The following is a 17,822-nucleotide window of genomic DNA, read 5'->3' as shown; positions in this document are numbered from 1 at the left end:
ATGAAGCGAAACTGTACATATCTATGCCCATAAAACATATCTTCATGACCTAAGACGCCTTCCCTTTCAACACCAACTTATTTCTCTAAGATGACCTTAAAGGGCAAAGATACGGAAAATATTTATATTCTTCACACCCTGCCTAGAACATCAGTTTCCATTCCCAAGCACAATGAAAGCCAATAACAGGGTCCAGGAGTAATACTGCCATTCAGCAAAGGTGCTATCACTCAGAGTGACTGCTATAAAAGCTTTCCCCTGCGTCCCCAACCTCACGAGGGCAGAACCGCTCTGCTGGTTTCACAGGAGAAGATGAATGTGGCCTCACGCGTCTCCTCCAGGGCCTGGCTGCCTTACCCCTCCCTCAAGCCTGGCCTGCCCAAAGAAGGTGGCCTTCTGGGCTCGGGGGCTCCTCCCCCCCTGGCAACACAGGGGAACCGCAGGTTTACACAGTGGGCGAAGGCGGAGGTGACATGTACCTTGAGGGTGAGAGACCTCTGAACTTATTCTGCAGGTTATGGATTTCACTGAAAAGCTCCATGTTCAGATTCTGCTCCTTCTGCAGCTCACACTTCTGCTCCACCAGCTGCTGCTTAAGGTTCTCCAGCGTCCTGTCCTCAATCACCTCTGGGGCCAGCGGGTGGAGGATTTTCACGTGTTTCACATAACGTACTTGGTGCAGACTTGAGAAGGTCATTTCTTCCTCGTCAGTCCTGCCCGTGGGTTTGTTCACGCCATCCTGGGCCCCTTCTGTCCCACACAGTACTGTGATGACGGCCTCGCTGCACTGGGAGTGCTTTTGAAGCTGAAAGAGGAAATTCCGGTAGCCCTCCAGCTCCCTTTCCAAGTCACAGACTTTCTGTTTTAGGTTTTCTGTATCATTTGAGGTATCGATGTTCTCAAGCTGACCAGTCTCAATTTCACTAGCTTTACTGGGAAGCTGACTCTTCGAACATAAAGTGGTGACGGAAACTGGGCCTGGGAAATCTTCAGAGGGGCTCTCTTTACATGTGGCTGAGGTGGTAGGGTCATCAAGCTGGTAAGTTTCATAGTCTGAAAGCCAGACAGTTATGTCAGTACGTCCTTAGCGAAACCCACCTCTCCCCACAGTCACCGCCAAGCTGAGACCACAGCCAGAGCCGCCTAACAAGCCGCCCTGGTTTCGGCCCTTCCCTCTGACCTCTCAATCTAGCCTCTTCCACTAAGAGAATTTAGCCCGGATAACCAACCCTCCCCCACTCCAATAATCCAAATTCCCTCTCACATCATCTGAAAGGCCCCATGACCTAGCTCCATCTTTTCAGAAATACCCACTGGCGCCACCCCTGGAGATTCCCCTTTAAATTACCCACAATTCCTGCCACACACCGGCCTGCTTCATGCCTCTGTACCTTTGCTGTGCTGTTCCCTCTGCCTGGCATACACTCCATCCTCCACTTTACCACAAGACTGGTCCTTCAACACCAGTCAGATTTCCTTTTCTCTGTGAGCTCATCTCCAAACCACACAAAGCCATCACTGCCCTCTGCGCTTCCACAGCGCCTCCTGCCTGCTGCCTGCAGATACACGCACATAAGGAGCTCATTCTGGAATTAACAATTGGAATTTCGCGTGCTTCTGTATTTACACAGCATCAGTTATGGACTGCTCTCCCCTCACTGGGCCGCAAGGCCTTCGCACAGGGACCGGTGTTTCACCGTCACGTTCTCAATGCTGGCATGGCATCTAACACAGACCAAGTCAAGGAAGGTCTGATAAACACCGGGCTGGCAGGACAACATGGAAGGGCTGGTAAGCACCCACAACAGACGAGTCTTCTGATTGCCACGTTCCCAGTCTCCGCCTCCCGCACTGAGTCCTTCCACTGACTCACAGCCCTTCCAGGAAATGCTTCCTTACAGTTAAGTTCCCAGGGATGCAGCCATACCTGTTCGAGAGGTAGAGTGATGATCAGAGAATACAGAGGTGGTTGGGAAACCAGAGAGAATTGTGGAATCACAGCTTTGCCTTTGGCTGTCTGCACAGATTTGGGCAAATACTGCCTCACGTTACTGAGCCTCAGTTTCCCCCAGAAGGCTGTCTAAATGGCTGTGGTGAGGCTTCACCATGAGTTCAGAGCTCCCACCCTTTACCACATACACCACACTGCCTCAGTGTCAGGAGGTGGCTGAGACTCAAGAGGCGGCCGAATGTGGTTAAGAAAAAAAAAAAAAAAATCCTCTGTAAACAAAAAGACCTGGTTTCAAAGGCTAGTCTGCCACTCCCTAGTTCATGACTTTGGGCAAGTTACTTAAGCTCTGGAACCTTCAGGCTCTGCACGCGTCATGGAGAGTGTAGCACTCACTGGCAGGAGGTGTCTGCTTTGTGGTGACGGCCACGTGGAACAGCACCTGCCGCCAGGCTAAAACATGCCTGGCATACAGCGATGAAGGACCCCGACTAGCCTCCACAGCTTTGCTTCCCCAGAGCTGTTCAAAGACGGGACATACCCACCACCGGGGCATGCGGGTGAGGGCAGGGGTATCACAGCTCAACTACTAGTCCCAACTAGCAGAGAGCAGGAAATGCAGCAAGATCTCACAGGAGAGAAACGATACAAAATTCCCTTTGCTGAGTTCTACAACTCTTCCCTGCGGCTCGAAACCCATTCTCGTCCCTTCCCAGAATACAGGTCTGCCACGGCCAATTGCCAGGCCCCTTGGGTAGGCGCCCGCCCATCCGGGGGACCCACTCGCACCCAGCCCACGCTTGGGGGGAAATGTGTGGTGGGTGGACTGGGAAGCCAGAGAGACATCCTCCTGTCTCTTGACTTGTCCTGCTTACCAGCTGGGTGACCCTGGACCAATTCTTTTTAAAAACTTCTGCTCCCTCCTGTCTTAACTGGGAACAGGGACAACACCCAAGTTGGGCACTGAGGGCTGAGTAGTAACTTTCGCACCCACCCTCCCTCTGGACCTGAACAGAGCTGCTCAATGCACAGGGCTGAATTCTGACCCGTCTCGGGGCTTGTCTGCCGCTCACTGTCCCCTTCCCTGTCTCTCCAGACGTGAGGCGCGGCTTCACCCCCTTTCTGCTCTCCCGCGATATCCTGGCAGGCTGCTCCCACGAGGGGCTGGGCTACAGGATTAAGGAGAAAGAAGAAAGAAAGAAAACCATCGACTTGAAACTTATTCAGGCAACTGAGAAAAACACAAAGATACAACAGGGAAAATAAAAACACTGGGGAGGCAAAATGCAATTTATAAGATAAAATTAATCTATCGAGCTGCCATAACAGGACATAAAAAGCATAAATATACTGCAGCGTGTCTGAAATGGTTTAAAACTATGAGTGAGAAAATGAATTCTATAGGCTTGTGCCCACTTTTCTCAAGAAGAGAGAGGCCCCAGGGTCTTCCAGGCAATGGCAGAAGCAGCACCTGGTTGAGGCATCCGAGGCTCTCAGCAAGAATTAAAAACAGTTACGAGCAAATGGCAAGCCCAGGGCAAAGTGCCAGGCCTTCTGTTGGGATGCGTCACCTCTGCCATAAAATCTTTGCTCTCTAAAATCCCCCACTATACCCGCCTCACACTCATCTGTTAAACTCCCCCCGCCCCCATCAGACAGGGCCGTCGGACAAAGCCGAGGCTGCCTCTCTTTCTGCTCTCTGTCCTGCACGCAGTGTGGAGGGCCTGGGCTGGGAGCACAGCCCTTGTTCGGGGGGACTCCCCGAAAGCTCGACTCGATGCCTGACGGAGGAGAATGGGTTCAGAGACGGAGAAGGAGGAGGGAAGAGCAATCCCACCAAAGGCCACTTGTTGTGAAGCCCCGATTACGGTCAGCCTCAAAGAGAATCTAAAATTAAGTGGACACCCCCTGGCTACAGCTCAGACTAAAGCCTGCCCGTGAAGATCGCACGCTGGGTCTCAGGACACAGCAAAGTGGCAAGCTCTGCCACCAGGCTGCGGGTCCCCGTGGTGCTGAGGAGCTGGTGTCGGTGTGACGGGAGCCCAGCTCGGGGTCCCTGGAACTGCTGCCTCAATGGTCAAACTGGAATAACGGCTGGGTCTGCCCCACGGACTGTGAGGAGGAAGAATCGCCCGTGTGTTTAAAGTGGACAGAGAGGCTCAGTGAGTAATAAGGGGTTATTTTATTACTGCCACGGGGCATCCAAGGCTGGCAGTCATCTCCCATCCTCAAAGAACCCCAAAGCCCCCTAATCAGATGCAACCTCCCACCCCCATGCACAAACCCTTCACTGGCAAATCCCAAATGACCTCAGTCTCCTCCCTGACCCTCCCCTTCATCCCCTCTTCTGAGGATATCTTAGAGTGGAACTTGGCACACAGGACAATTTAATACATGCTTTCTGCACCAATAAATAAGACAGCTGTTGCTGTGCTTGTTACCGTGTGCTGCTGCCTTGATTCAAAGTCAGGAATCATGAGAGACACTTCTGTGAATTCATGGATCCTCTGAAAATGGTGGGCACCTTACTTATGTGCTCCCCTGCCTTGTTCTGGGATGGTGTCTAAAATGTGTCCCGTGAGGTGAAGAGAATGTGGAATTAGCCCTGAGGAGCCCAAGCAAATGTGGTCTGGACCTTCTGCAAACCGGGCTGTTTTCCCTATCCCCTGATGTCTCACCAAGGCGGTCACAGATGAAGCCAGGAAAAAGCCTGATTAAAGTCACCCACAAGCAGGTCAGGATCCCACGGGAAGGAAGCAGTGACCCCAAGACCCGCAAGCACCACCAGCCCTCTTTCCCCAGACTCCAGAATAAAATAAAAACAGTCACTGCGTGGTCCACACTGTGTTCCCACAACTGTGTTTGGCGAGCGTCAAGATTAATCACGGCGACTCATGAGACTACTCGAACTCATTGCCATTCTAAACAACAAGGCTGACATTTCAAGCAGTGCTCGCGGTCGCTCATCTAGCTCAGGGAGGAGACATTTTCCTTGGCGCTTACCATTCAGGAGCACGTTGTCTGGCGCTGGCCTCCCCTCCATCGCTGCTTCGGCCAGAACTAGCTTTTGGTGAAGTTGCTTATTGCGGATTTGAAACTCCGCGAGCTCCTCCTGCAGCTCCAAGATGTGGCCCTGCAGCTGGGCCACCACCGTCTGCGTGGCAGGGAGCTGAGTCACGCTTCTCAACGACCGGGATGGTTTTAAAAGGATGGGCAAGCGGGACTTCTTTGCGTCCTGAGAACACAAGAACACAACAGTGAACACGCGGCCTTGGGTTGCACGGGCGACGAGCTCACGCCAATCTCATATGCCACGCCAACTGCCGTCCCGATGTCTGGTTCTCGGACCGCACCTTCGCGTACCCCCAGCCTAAGTCTGTGCCTTGGCTGTCCCTCCTCTGACTGACAACTGCCAAGTGTTTGCTTCTTGACACCCTGTTGGGCCTGGCCACTGTCTCTCTCGACAGTCCCGATGCTAATATCCGGCCGTCCTTTTCCCAACAGTCTTTGGGAAATGTTTTCTTGTTCCTTATTTATGTCCTCGCTTCCCACCCATTCCTCCATCTGAGCCAGCCTGCCGCCTGCCCCTGCCAGCACACCAGAATCAGCCCTTACTGAAGTCTCCAGTGGCTACAGATTATTTCCCAGCCTCAGAGATTCTGACCTGCTGACCTTCATGTTTGGTGGCTCGCCAAAGTCAACGAAAAACTCAGCTCTTCAATCCCGCACCCCATGTGGCCACCCAAGAGCTACACCACTTCAGCAACCTCTGTCCTGGTGAATCACACCACCCGTCACTCACTGTACAGCCCCCAAATTTGGGAGCTTTTTTGTAAACTGAAGTAGTACTGGGTTACAGTGTATGATCAGCATCTGTAATACTATACTTCAGGTGACCCCCAAAAGTCCAGTTCCATTCTTCACCACATACTGTCTGCTTTCACATGTCTGACCTATACCTGCGCCCCTCCCCCCTTTTACTTCTGATAACCACTAATTGGTCTTCAAGTCCAAAAGTTCATTTCCACTTCGTTTGGGCCACACGTGTTGTTCTGTCTCCCACACACGCACGACAGCGCGCTGCGTCTGCCTTTCACCGCACACTGTTCCCTCTGGGTCCATCGTGTTGCTGCAATGGCAGGATCCACCCTCAAGGAAGAGCACAGCAGCAGTGCGTGCATCGCACCCCGCATCCTCTGACCTGTGTGTCGGTGAGCGCTGACGTGGTTCCCAGCTCTTGGTTATTGTGAAAAAAGGTGCAATCAACATGGAGGTGCATAGATCTCTTTGAATTGGTGTTTTGGGGGTAACTACCCAAAAGTGGAGTAACTGAACCATGTGGAATTTCTATTTCAAAATTTATGAGGCATGTTCTCACTACTTTCCATAGTGGCTGCGCCCATTCACACGCCCACCAACTCAGCAGGGCACCCTCCTCCCACATAAATCCGCTGTTTGTCGGCTTCTGGATAGTATTCTTTTCACAGGTGAGAGGCGTACCTCACGGTTGCTTTAATCTGCATTTCCCTAATAGTGAGGGAGGACATGCCTGGGACATCTGCAGGTCGAAGTTTCTACTTGACCTTCGACCCTTTTTACCCATGTTTTTATGTTGTTGAGTTTTATGACTTCCTTCCATATTTTGGGTAGTAACCTTTCATTAAACATCTGCAATACAGTATCTTTTCGTTCTGATGTGTGTTTCTTTTGCTTTTACAGATGCTTGTCATCTGGTGGGGGCCCATTTGTTTACTTTTACTTTTGTTTGGGCGCCACACATGGCTGAATAAATGTAAACTAACAATTCTAATCGTATGTATGCCCAAGAGAAATGGGAAAAAAGCAAAGTACACACACACACATCCAAACTTTGCATGAATGTTTATAGCAACATTACTTGTAACAAAGGTAGAAACAGCCCAAATGTCCAACAACTAATAAATGTCTGGATAAAATACGGTGTAACTACACAGTGGCTATCATTATCATAAAAAGACACACAATGCACAGCTGAACCCTGAAAACACACTAAGTGAAACACGTCCATCATCAAAGGGCAGATATTCAGTGATTCCACCGGCACAAAATTCAAAGGGCAGATATTCAGTGATTCCACCGGCACAAAATATGTCGACCAGGCAGATCTCTGAAAACAAAGGGGACAGTCATCACCATGGCTGGGTGGGCAGGATGAGGACAGAAATGACTGGTGTCTCTCTGGGCTAATGAACATGTTCTACAAGGGACTGTGGGAATGGTGGCCCAACTCGAGGAACATATTTGAAAACCACCGTGAGGCTCACTTTAAATGGATAAGCTGTATGATATGTGAATCGCACCTCAATAACGTTATCAGTAAGACATTTTTTTTTTAAGTGAGGGAAAAGGAACCTGAGAGGAAAGCAGGAAATACGTGGGACTCTGGGAATGAGGAGATTGCGTTCTCTCAAGAAGGAAAAAAGAGGCGGATCCCTTCTTACATGTTCTGGTCTAGAATGTAAAATGCTTTCAATCACATTCTCCTACAACCCTTAGAACCTCTGATTCTCAAAGCTCGCTGAATAATGGAAGTTTCTGTGAGTATCTTCCAGACAAAGAAAGAACGGAGACAACAAGGCACAGGTCCAATGCCATCCGCCAGGGAGGAGGCAGGGCTGGACCTCGAGCTAACTCTCCAGGCCACACGGCTCAATTAGGGGAGACCCTCTCTGCCCTGAAATTCCCAGAGAAGGAGAGAACAGACTCCAGGACAAGAACAGCTCTCCAGCTGCAGGGGACCCCTTGGGAGGAAGTAGGTGCTTCATAAAGAGAGCTGGAAAGTCGGCGGATCTGTATTCCTGGAACCGAGTGTGTGTGTCAGATGGCAGCAGAAGAGATATGTGCAAGCGCGCAAATGCCAAAGCCAACTGCAGGCTGGAAGTCCGCCGCCAGGCAACCTAGTGGGTTCTAAAATAACCCCACACAAAATGCTACCTTCTGGACGCCGAGTGGCCCCACCTACACCTTCTTAAAGGTGTCCTACTGTGGAATGGAAGGGGCAGGAGCACACAGGCATTGAGCTCCCAGCAGGTACAAGGCTCTAGGCCTGTCACACGTCACCTCATGCAGCTGTCACACCAGCCTCGGGTTCTAGATCACACGGATCCCCTCAGAGCCACTGAGGAGGGTCAGGTGACCACGAAAGTACAGGTGGCGAGGTCTCACACAAGCAGTGCACATCCTCTCACCTCTAACTGAGGAAGCAGCGTCTCCTGGCTGCACCCCGGCTGGGCAACATTCTTGTTAACGGGTTCCCAGAGTTCTTGCTTATCCCCTGACTAGCCATAAGGGAAAGCGTCGACTCGTTTCTGCTCCGCACAGTATGGAGGCCACAGTGCTGCTAAGAGGCTCCTCCCTTCCTGAGAGGGTAGCTCTGTCATACTCCAGTGCTCCACAGCCAGCTTCACCTCGCACCCTCGCTACTCTCCTCACAGCTCAGTTGTCTCCGAACGCTCTGGACAACTTCCTGGCCCTCCAGAGCCTGCACTTCCTGCATGTGCAAAGTGAATAATACCGACCTGACCCATACACTGTGGAGAAACGACATGTATGTGACATTCCAGCACCGTCCCTGGCACATAAAGCAGAGGACAAAGAGCAAGTTGGTAGCACAAAGGAAAAAGACAATTCTAACTGAAGGGGAAAGATTTCAACATATTTGGGGAAAGTAAGTTACTCAATTATCTAATTTTTTTGAGCATAAGATGATACCTTCCATAAAAACAGGAAAAATAAATAAATAAAAGGCTGCACAGCATCTAGATTTCTCATACACAGGTACAAACTAAAGGGCTGGGGCAGATGAGAGCATTTCTATTCTAGCCAAATTACACAAATTTGCATGTCGAGTATCATCAATATAATAGCAGTGTCTTTATTATTATTTTTTTTTTTTTGTCTCTACTGATATCTTTAGAAACCCCTTTTCTAGAAATTACAGTTTTGGTGCCTAATTTAAAACAATCAAAAGCAATTTTGCTAATGATATATCTAACTCTCTTTGGTATGCACAAAAGCAGTAATTTACTGGTCAGAAAATAAACTTAATTCTCCATTCTGATGCTATGAAGCAGTGTGTACGGTGGATTTCCCGACACGAAACACTCATCAGAAACAAGAATACCAACAGCCATCACGAGAGCTCAGTTAGAAACACAGCCCCACTCCCTTCTCTACCAGAACCGTCTTCTGGCCCTCTAAAGCCCAAGCCCTCCTCGCAAGAGGACTTCAGGAAAAGATCCAACCAAAATACCAAGAAAATCTGGTTCTTAATAATCTGACCTGGTTGGCGAGAAAATAATAATAATAATGAACAGTTATATACCAGAGACTTTTTATGGGGGTGGAGTGGGGAATGGGATCAATAAGAGTGGGGGGAGGGAAATGCACTGGACTATGGTGATGACACATGGGTGATCTGGTGATGGGAAGCCCACAGGGATTTGCAACTGAGATGGAAAAATGCACAAAATGATGTAAACATAAACTATTATATTACTCATTAAAAAAAGAATTCAAAGATCTGATGAACACTAAAATAAAAATAGCTGGCCCCTTTCTGTAAAAAAAAAGTCTGGCCTGGTTGATGAGGAGCTTAGAAAACAGCATCTTGACTGAAGTGAACCAGATACCGGCACCAAGAGCTGCAGGAAAGCTGCCACGGGAAGGCGGGGCTGTCCAGTCAGGCACAGTGAGGTCCCTGTGCAGCTCCTTAGTCACTGGCACTATGGACAATGGACCCGACTCCTCACCTTTGATGGGTGTTGAGAGGACAAGAGAACACAAGAAAAGCCCCGCCCCTCAGACAGAGAGCCACACATGCACCACCGAGGTCCTCATCCCACCCCTCAAGTCAGGTTTCGGCAACGTTACAACTTGCAGAAGTAAATGACTATAACAAGCAGAAGCACTGAAATGTGGCCACATCTCCCGTGAAGGCATCGACACAGCCATCACGAGCAACAGCGCTCCTGAGACGTGACACGGAGGAGAAAAAGCTACAGACAGATGCGTGAACATGAGTCCATTTTTACAAGAAAAACGCACGAACACATAAACGTCACGGGTCAGTGAGTTAGGGCTGGGACAGGGGAGGAGAGCGCGAAGCGGGAAAGGTTAGTGACACTGTGGGAGAGTCAGGGTGAACACACACCGCTAGGGAGAGCCCAGGAAAAGTGCAGGGAGCAGGAGACACTACAATTCACAGAAATATATATCTTAAAAGAGCCGCAGAACTAAGTGCATGGGTAAACTTACTCTGTTGGACGCGCGGGGGCAGCAGGGAAAGGCATCCGTCGGCCGCCCCGGCATCCTGAGCGAGGTCTCTGGCTGATGCTCGGCGCTGACCGCAGTGTCCGGGGCTTTCTCCTCCCGAGCCTCACCGTGGCCCGCGGGTTTGAAGGGGAGTGTGTCGCCCTCCATGGCCGCAGTCTGTACTGAGGCATCCTTCAGCTCCACCCAGGATGCCTCGCCAGCCTTGAGTAGCTGGTCTCCCCAAGGCAACTTCAGTTCTTCATGTGGCTCAGAAAATGAGCTCGCATGGAGGGAAGGTCTCAGTTTACCTCTTAGCTCAACCACCACTGACTCTTCATCTTTACCCTCGAGTGGTTCTCCGGAAACTTTCTGCTCTATCAAGCGTAGTTGTTCCAGAAGCAGTTCACGCAGCGCTTTCAGAATGTCTGGCCTGTTTTTCCAAAAGGGATGGAAAGGAGAGAACTAAGCTTTCTGCTGTCGTCTGTCCCAACCCAGTGCCTTGCTCAGTTCTTTCTAAATGCACTGCCACGCCAATGCCCATGCGAGTGCCATCGCCTATGTCACCTCACGACTCCATGCCTGTTTCATGAGCAAGACGAGGAGAACAGACTTGACACAGACGCACAGCAAGTGAGGGGGCCGCTGGCTGTAAGACGCAGGCTGGGCCGAGGAGCAGCAAACCAGGCCAGGTGTCAGGACAACGGCAGGGTCCCCCCACCTACACCTGGGAGGAAGTACGGCTTTGCGTGAACCTGGCCAGACTGGCAGATCCACCAGTGACCTGGTCCTTCAGGGGACGCGACACTCAGTGCCAAGTGAGGGGTGCTGTGACCAGCAAGTGAGAAAGGCAGCCTCTTTGAAATCAGGCCAAAGGGCTTCAAATTTTAACTCTGCAACTCCCTGCATTAAGATAAAGCTTCCTCCATGGGACAGCTGTGAGGTAAAGGGTGAGCAGGGCTCTTCACGTGCCACAGGCCTGCAAACACATCTGCAGACACAGTCTGGCCCAGCTCCTTCCAGAGCCCCGTGAGCCAGGCAGCAGGGCAGAGGGGTCTATGACCAAGTTCTTACCTCTGAGAGAATCCCATCAGCAGCTGGGGGAAGATGGCTGTCGGATAAACATCCCTCTCTCTCACCCTTCACTCCGAGGCATCCCTCATGGGAGCCTGGCAGGGCTGCACCCAGCAGCCCACAGTAACGAGTGACATAATCAATACTGTACCCTCACTGGCTTTTCTTCCAATCCCACATTACTCTGCCTGACCCCCTCCTCCGCCTGCTCCCCAGAGTCGTACCCCAAATAAGCCACTTAACCCAAGTCCTGATCTCAGGGCCTGCTTTCCTGGGAACTCAAACTAAGAGAGCATGAAAAGACTATGACAAAGTTTAAGAAGGACCTGAGTGTGCTTCTGATGGTGCCTGGCACCACTGGGGGACACATACTAGCCTTGGAGACAGATACACAGACAATTTGCTACCCCACAGGGTAAAAGCGCAGTATGGGCAAAAGTCCCAGAGTGTCCAGAAGGGGGGCACAGAGGAATGTCAGGAGAGTTCTAGAGTTGAGACAGCTGGTAGGAAAGGAAATGGAACAGCCAGAATGTGGAAAACATGAGAAGACACTGGCGGCTAAGTGATGTGGCCAGGGAGCCGGCAGAGGCCAACTCAGCCACCCTAACGACAGCAGAGTGGCTGTTAGCTCTGTGCCATGAGGGGTGGGGGCACCCCATGCTCCGCGAAGGTGATGGGCAGAGAACGAGGAGAGACCACCAGTCAAGAGAAGGCACTAGCACACCCCGAGCACCGTCCGTGCTACCCACGAGTAAACGGCAGCAAAACATACCGGCTACAGCACTCCAAATCAAGGTAAACTTGACCCAGGGGTGACAAACAAGGGCGAGACCCACAGCCACAAGAAGGGGGCCAGAATAAGGGATATGTGCAGACCACATGGGGCAGAAATTCAGCTCCCCTGAGGAGGGCAACCATGCAAATTTCATGAACTATAAAATAAGATCTAGAAGGTCAAGCTGAGGCAACGTGCAACTCAAAACTGCCACGCAGCGGGCGGCGAGGGTGAGTAAGTGCAGGGCGGAGAACACAGGCAAGACATGCCCGCCGCAAAGCCCATGGTCACCACAGGCAGTGAGAGATGCACACAGAGAAAGCACAGAGAGCCACCTGAAGACGTTCAATAAGTTTGTTTAAGTCATCTGAGAAATAATGGATAAAATGAAATTCACTTAATACAAAAGAAAAAATCATGACATTAAGACAGAAAATTATGAAGAGACTGCAGAGGCATAGGAGGTGGCCAGGGGGGAAGCCGCGGCAGCTCTGGACAAGGTGGGGCCGTCACACAGAGAAGGCTGGGCCAGCCCTCACGATGCTGGACCTCCCCTGCGTGCAGTTTCTCCTGCCTGCCTTACCCAAAGCAGCCTCGTGAGGCTGGACAGGACTCCTCTCACAGTTTTAGCCACCCTGCGGGCCTGGCTTCCCCTTCCCACAGGCCTCCGGGTTGGCGTTCTCATCATGAGCTCTGGGGTAGGCGATTCAATTCAAATTAAACCACTACAGCTCACTGAGACCGGATAAAAAATAAAAGTTTAAAAATCAAAATTAAAATGGATGGTACATTTTTCACTTCTAAAATGGAATCATCCAGACTACACAAACCCTGACTTTAAAAATATTTCTGGCACTTCAAGCATGTTAAACTAAATTTTCCTTTCCTCTCCTTCCCTTAATTTAGATTAAAAATAATGACAATTGCTATTCAGCTAGCCAGAAGAGGACCATTACTCACGACCAAACAACACACAATAAAACCCAGGAAAAAGACTTTACAAATGGATAGTAAAAGGTGGTGAAAGAGGCCATTATAATATACTAAAATGGGGGTGCTATTAAATAACACATTTCAAATGTTACTTTGCTAGAAATCCAAGTAGCAGATCCATTAAGTAGGTGCCATTGTCAGGATCTTTTAATGGCTCAGTCCAAGAGTCTGGTGTGAGGCCCAGACATTGTTTACATACCCTTCCTGAGCTTCTTGCCACATGGAAGGTAGAAGGGGAGAGGCAATGACATTGCGAGGCTTTACAGTGTGCGCAGATACTCTGAAAACATCCAAACTGAACTGGGGACTAATGTTAACTCCATTGAACAGGGCTCGCGAAGATCCAAGAACCCAGCAAGGTGGCAGAGCCAAGACTGGGACCCAGACCGTCCTGACCCCAAAGAGGCCTGGTGCTGGGCCAGTTTTCTAAACTTGCCTTTGGCTGTGACAGTGAGTTTCAGCCATCACATATTCACCGGGACCACCAGGTGCCAGGTACTGACTGAAAATGCGGCTGAAAACGTATCCCGGGGCTTACATTTCACTAAGGGGGAGACGGGCATGCACAGACCATTGAAAACTCCATCAGACAGAGGAAGGCGCTGGGCAGCCTGTGAGTTGAGGTGGGTAAGAGGGAATTCGGAGTCCAGCGGTTTCCTTCAGACAGTGTGGTCAGGAAGAACATCGTCACAGAACTAACAGCAGCTGAGACACCGCCAGTCACAGGTACCTGCAGGAAAGGAGCTGCTGCAAAGGCCCCGCGGTGAGAACAAGCTTGGATGTCTGAGGAACGGAAAGGAGGCCAGTGTGGCTAACGGACAAGGAGGTGCAGGTTCTAAAGCCAGACATAGCCAGGCCAGGTCAAGACCCTACGGTCACTCCAAGGCAAGGGAAGTCAGCTGGAGGTTTGAAGCAGGGAAGAGACAGGACCTCAGGTTTTAAAGATCACTTCAGCTGCTCTGTGGAGAAGCAGAGGGCAGCCACAGAGCTGAGGGGTGCGTCAGGGATGCGAACTGGAGGTGGGATCAGTCAGACTTGCTGATGGAAGGGGAGGCTGTAGAAACGAGACTTCTAGCTACAGCAATTAGGTAGAACACAGTGCAATTAAATGACATGTGAGCGAAAAGTGAAGGCACAGATTAGCAGGGAGCTGGATTTTCAACAGAGCAACGCCGAAGAGTCTTAAACACGCAGGGGAGCTGTCAAGCAGACAGTGGGCTGCATGATCTGGAGGGAGGTAGGAGTCTACGTCACCCAAATACCCAAAGCCACGGGGAAGATACAGATAAAAAGGGGGCTGAGGGGCCCTCCCTGGTGGTGTAAGGGCTGAAGCGCAGCACCTTGAGGCTCAGCCACACACAGCCACTGCGGCACAAGTTCGATCCCCGGCAGGGAGCTGACAACATGGCGCGGCAGACCTCTCCTGTCCCACACGCTGCTCCCTTCAGCAGTGTGTTTTGGTCAATCCGCCTGTTCTGTTCCCCACTCTGTCTCTGGTGAATTCTCTCAGCCCCCACCCCCCCACCCCACCTCTGGCATGTACCCTACAGCTCTGGTATGCATAAATAATTAAATCTTTGGGGAAAAAAATGTGAGGGGAGCTGAGAACAGCTCCTGGGACACTCCAACGTTCACATTTAGCCAAGGAAAGGGACCAGCAAAGAGACCAGGAAGAGGCACCCGTGCGGCGGGGGAAGGGAACCGGGAGGAGCAGTGAGGGTGGTCAGCTGCTGCCAGCAAGGCTGACGCTGGCCACTGAATCCACAACTTGGGAATTGTTACTGACCTTGACAGTGGAGTGAAGGGCATGTAAGCACCTGAAATGGGACAAAGAGAGGAGAAAATAAAATAGGCAGAGTAACAGGCAATTCTTCTAAGAAATTGCGCCTTTAAGGGGCATAAAGCAATGGGACGGCAGCTGGCGCAAACGTGAAAATAGGGAGCATTTCGGGGAGCTCTTCCCAAATGGCTGACACTAAAGCATATCCTGGAGATGGGGATACAACTAGCGATGCGGAGAGAGCGGGCCGAGAGGGTAGGAAGTTAGTCAAGGGGAGGACAGAGATCTGGTCCCACGGCGAGAGAGCCCGGCACTGCCGGGAAGGGGCCCGGGGCCTGGAGGGCAGGTGGCTCCTCCGAGTTCAGCTGTTTCTGCTCTCCAGATACACGAGGCAGAGCAAGGGGGAGAGACGCGGCGAAACTGCCCTGCGCGGGCAGTGTTGTGTGCTCGTCTGGAAACCAGCGATGATAAATGCCAGGTACAGCCAGTCCGGCCACCACACTAACTTGGGTGGCTCACTAGGCCACGGTCTGGGGGCGAGGTCGGCAGGGACAGTGAGCAGGGTCACTCCTGCCTGGGGAGGGGCGTGCGCAGGGAGCAGCACCCAGCAGGGTACAGTCCGGGGGCGCAGCAAGCCTGCCGGAGGCCCCGGAACAAGAGAGTACTTGGCTGATTCCAGGAAGGGGGAGAAGGGCCGAGCTCAGAAATGCAAAGCGAGACGGGCCGCGTGAAGAGAGCGAAGCAGAGGGCGGCCGCGGCGGCGGGGCCGCGTGGGCCTCGCTGAGAACTGTGGTTCCGGAAGAGTCTGGCGAGTTCTACGGGGAAGAGCAGCATGACTGCGTGTGGACACATTCTGGCAGTAGCAGGGAAAAGAGGCTGGAAGGGAAAGGGGGCCTGCTGGGGACCAGCTAGTTACCGGCGTGAAGACAAGAAAATGAGGCGAAGCAAGGAATGGGCAAGCGGGAACAGGGGAGACCGGCCGCGCACAACGGAGAGGAAGGAGGTCACCAGGCTTCGTCGTGGCGGGCGATTTGGAAAGCACAGAGGTCAGGACGCAAGTTTGGGAGGCAAAAGAAAGTGGAAAGTCAGGGGGGACCCTGGGCTTCTGGGGACCTATCTAGAACCCCACAGATGTGACCCTCCAATACCACAACCCTACCTTAGGCACCTGCCCAGGCTTCTCCCTGCGGCCTAGGTGTCAAGTCTCTCGGAGAAAATGCCATTTCCCTGCCAACTTCTTTGGGCCCTCCCCAGCGCCACGCTCTGGTGGCACTTCACTGTCCCTCAGCCACATCCGGAAAACCAGACTCAGGTTTTCTGAGAGTAAACCCCCTACTTCTACTAGTTAGTGCTCAAGAACTTATTAGCTTTAAAAAAGACCCCAAGGGCTCCCCTTAGATTTTATATTTACTTAACTATCACATTTCACACCTAATTTTAGGCTATAAAGACCTAAATGCTTAGGTGTTAAGTCCCACATCATGTCCTCTGGCGGGGGGGGGGGGGGGGGGGGGGTGCCAGGGGCAGACAGAACGGGGAGCAGGAGGCCTCAGGATTCACATGCAGTGACGGGAAGTGGGGGGACAGTCCCTCTCCACAAGCCAGGTGGGGGCCTCAGTGTCCCCTTCATCCACCTCCAACAAAGAAGCTGACCTGACTGGTCAAGTACAAGACCACGAATCAGGCGAAGGGAGCCGGTGAGTAAGCGCTTCCTTATCCACCCTAGCGGAGGGGCGAGTTGGACCAGTGCTTCTGAGGCCGACTGTTCTGCCAGCCCACAGTCCTGCGCCAGACGGCTGGAGGGTGGAAGGGCCTCGGGCCCCTGTCTATGAGAGCGACCAGTGCAGCGACAACATGTGCACGCACCAGGACCTGCCTGTGGGAATCTTACCGGAGGTTGGTGCAGAAGATCAGAGCAACCAGCAGGGTCTAATTTAAGCAGCAACATCACCGAAACCCCCACTGACTACTGATCTGGATCTACACTTTACACCCAGCTCTTCACTGAGTCCTTAGAAAAGCCCTGTAGCCCCATGCTACAGGAGACCAGATGGAGAGATTCAGCACAAGGTCTAAATGAACAGTACGGCTAGGACAGGAAGACACGGGTGTCTGACTTTGAAGCTGTCATTTTTCCAGTGTACCAAAAACACCTCTGGAAGGAGTTCCTGGCAGAGGAAAGGTATGTCTCCAACCAATCAAAAACCTGCCTGGGAGTCAACTTAACTAGTCCTCTAGAAATTTCCCCAATGACTCTACCATTGTTTATTTTTTAATGCTTGTTTTCTTTTTTTAAGATTTATTTATTTATACAGAACTGGGGCACAGGCCAGAGGTGCACCTGCAGGTGCAGGTGAGAAAATTCACCGGAGACAGAGCGAGGAGCAGAACAGGCAGACTGATGAAGTACACTGCAGAGGGGAGCAGCGGGGGGGGACCAGGCGAGGTCTGCCGCGCCCTGTGGGTCACCTCCGGGGCAAATATTGAACTTGCACTGAAGCGACCACGGCTTGGCTTAGCTTGGCAGTGCAGCGCTCCAACCCACTATGCCACCAGGGAGGGTCCCACTCTACCATGTTATTGAGATGTCAGAAAAGTCATCACGAATTTTTGCTGGAAAAACAGACAAAAATACGTCATGACTTTTCTGACACCGCAATGCTTACTAGCTCAAGGAATGTCAAGCTCCCAAGTATCAGCTCCCATGTTTGTAAAAAGAGGGCTCACAACTAGCAACACACAAAACAGGTACGAGGCAGAATGAGACTGGGCACGTGAAGTATGCCTCTGGGCCCTGGCACAGAGTAGGTGCTGGAATGGGGTGCAGACTGGTGGAGCCCCCGACTGCACTGCTGTGGGGTTCTGTGGTGTATGAACAATAACAGCACAGAGCCTGGGTAAGGGCAGCGGACTCGAGCTGGCTGAGGAGGGACTGGGCAACGAGGGCGTGGACATGATGGCAC

At 51.7% G+C, this 17,822-nt stretch overlaps 1 protein-coding gene across 3 annotated transcripts in view; it reads right to left on the bottom strand.

Moving 5' to 3' along the window:
* Positions 1-17,822, bottom strand: part of CDK5RAP2 (CDK5 regulatory subunit associated protein 2) — a 143,368-nt gene that overhangs the window by 36,536 nt on the left and 89,010 nt on the right. For 2 of the 3 annotated variants that reach the window (XM_012721556.1, XM_012721557.1), the window contains exons 21-23: positions 10,244-10,670; positions 4,952-5,183; positions 480-1,053 (exon numbers count right to left, since the gene is read on the bottom strand). In XM_012721556.1, the coding sequence (XP_012577010.1) occupies positions 480-1,053; positions 4,952-5,183; positions 10,244-10,670 (1,233 nt within the window). Of the gene's footprint in view, positions 1-479; positions 1,054-2,994; positions 3,118-4,951; positions 5,184-10,243; positions 10,671-17,822 lie in introns of all 3 variants that reach the window. The other variant, XM_004677939.2, reaches the window with a different exon arrangement.

Source organism: Condylura cristata, unplaced genomic scaffold (genome assembly GCF_000260355.1).
Source record: "Condylura cristata isolate star-nosed mole 26May11 unplaced genomic scaffold, ConCri1.0 scaffold00006, whole genome shotgun sequence".
Lineage (NCBI taxonomy): Eukaryota > Metazoa > Chordata > Mammalia > Eulipotyphla > Talpidae > Condylura > Condylura cristata.
This window is presented reverse-complemented; position numbering and strand designations above follow the sequence as displayed.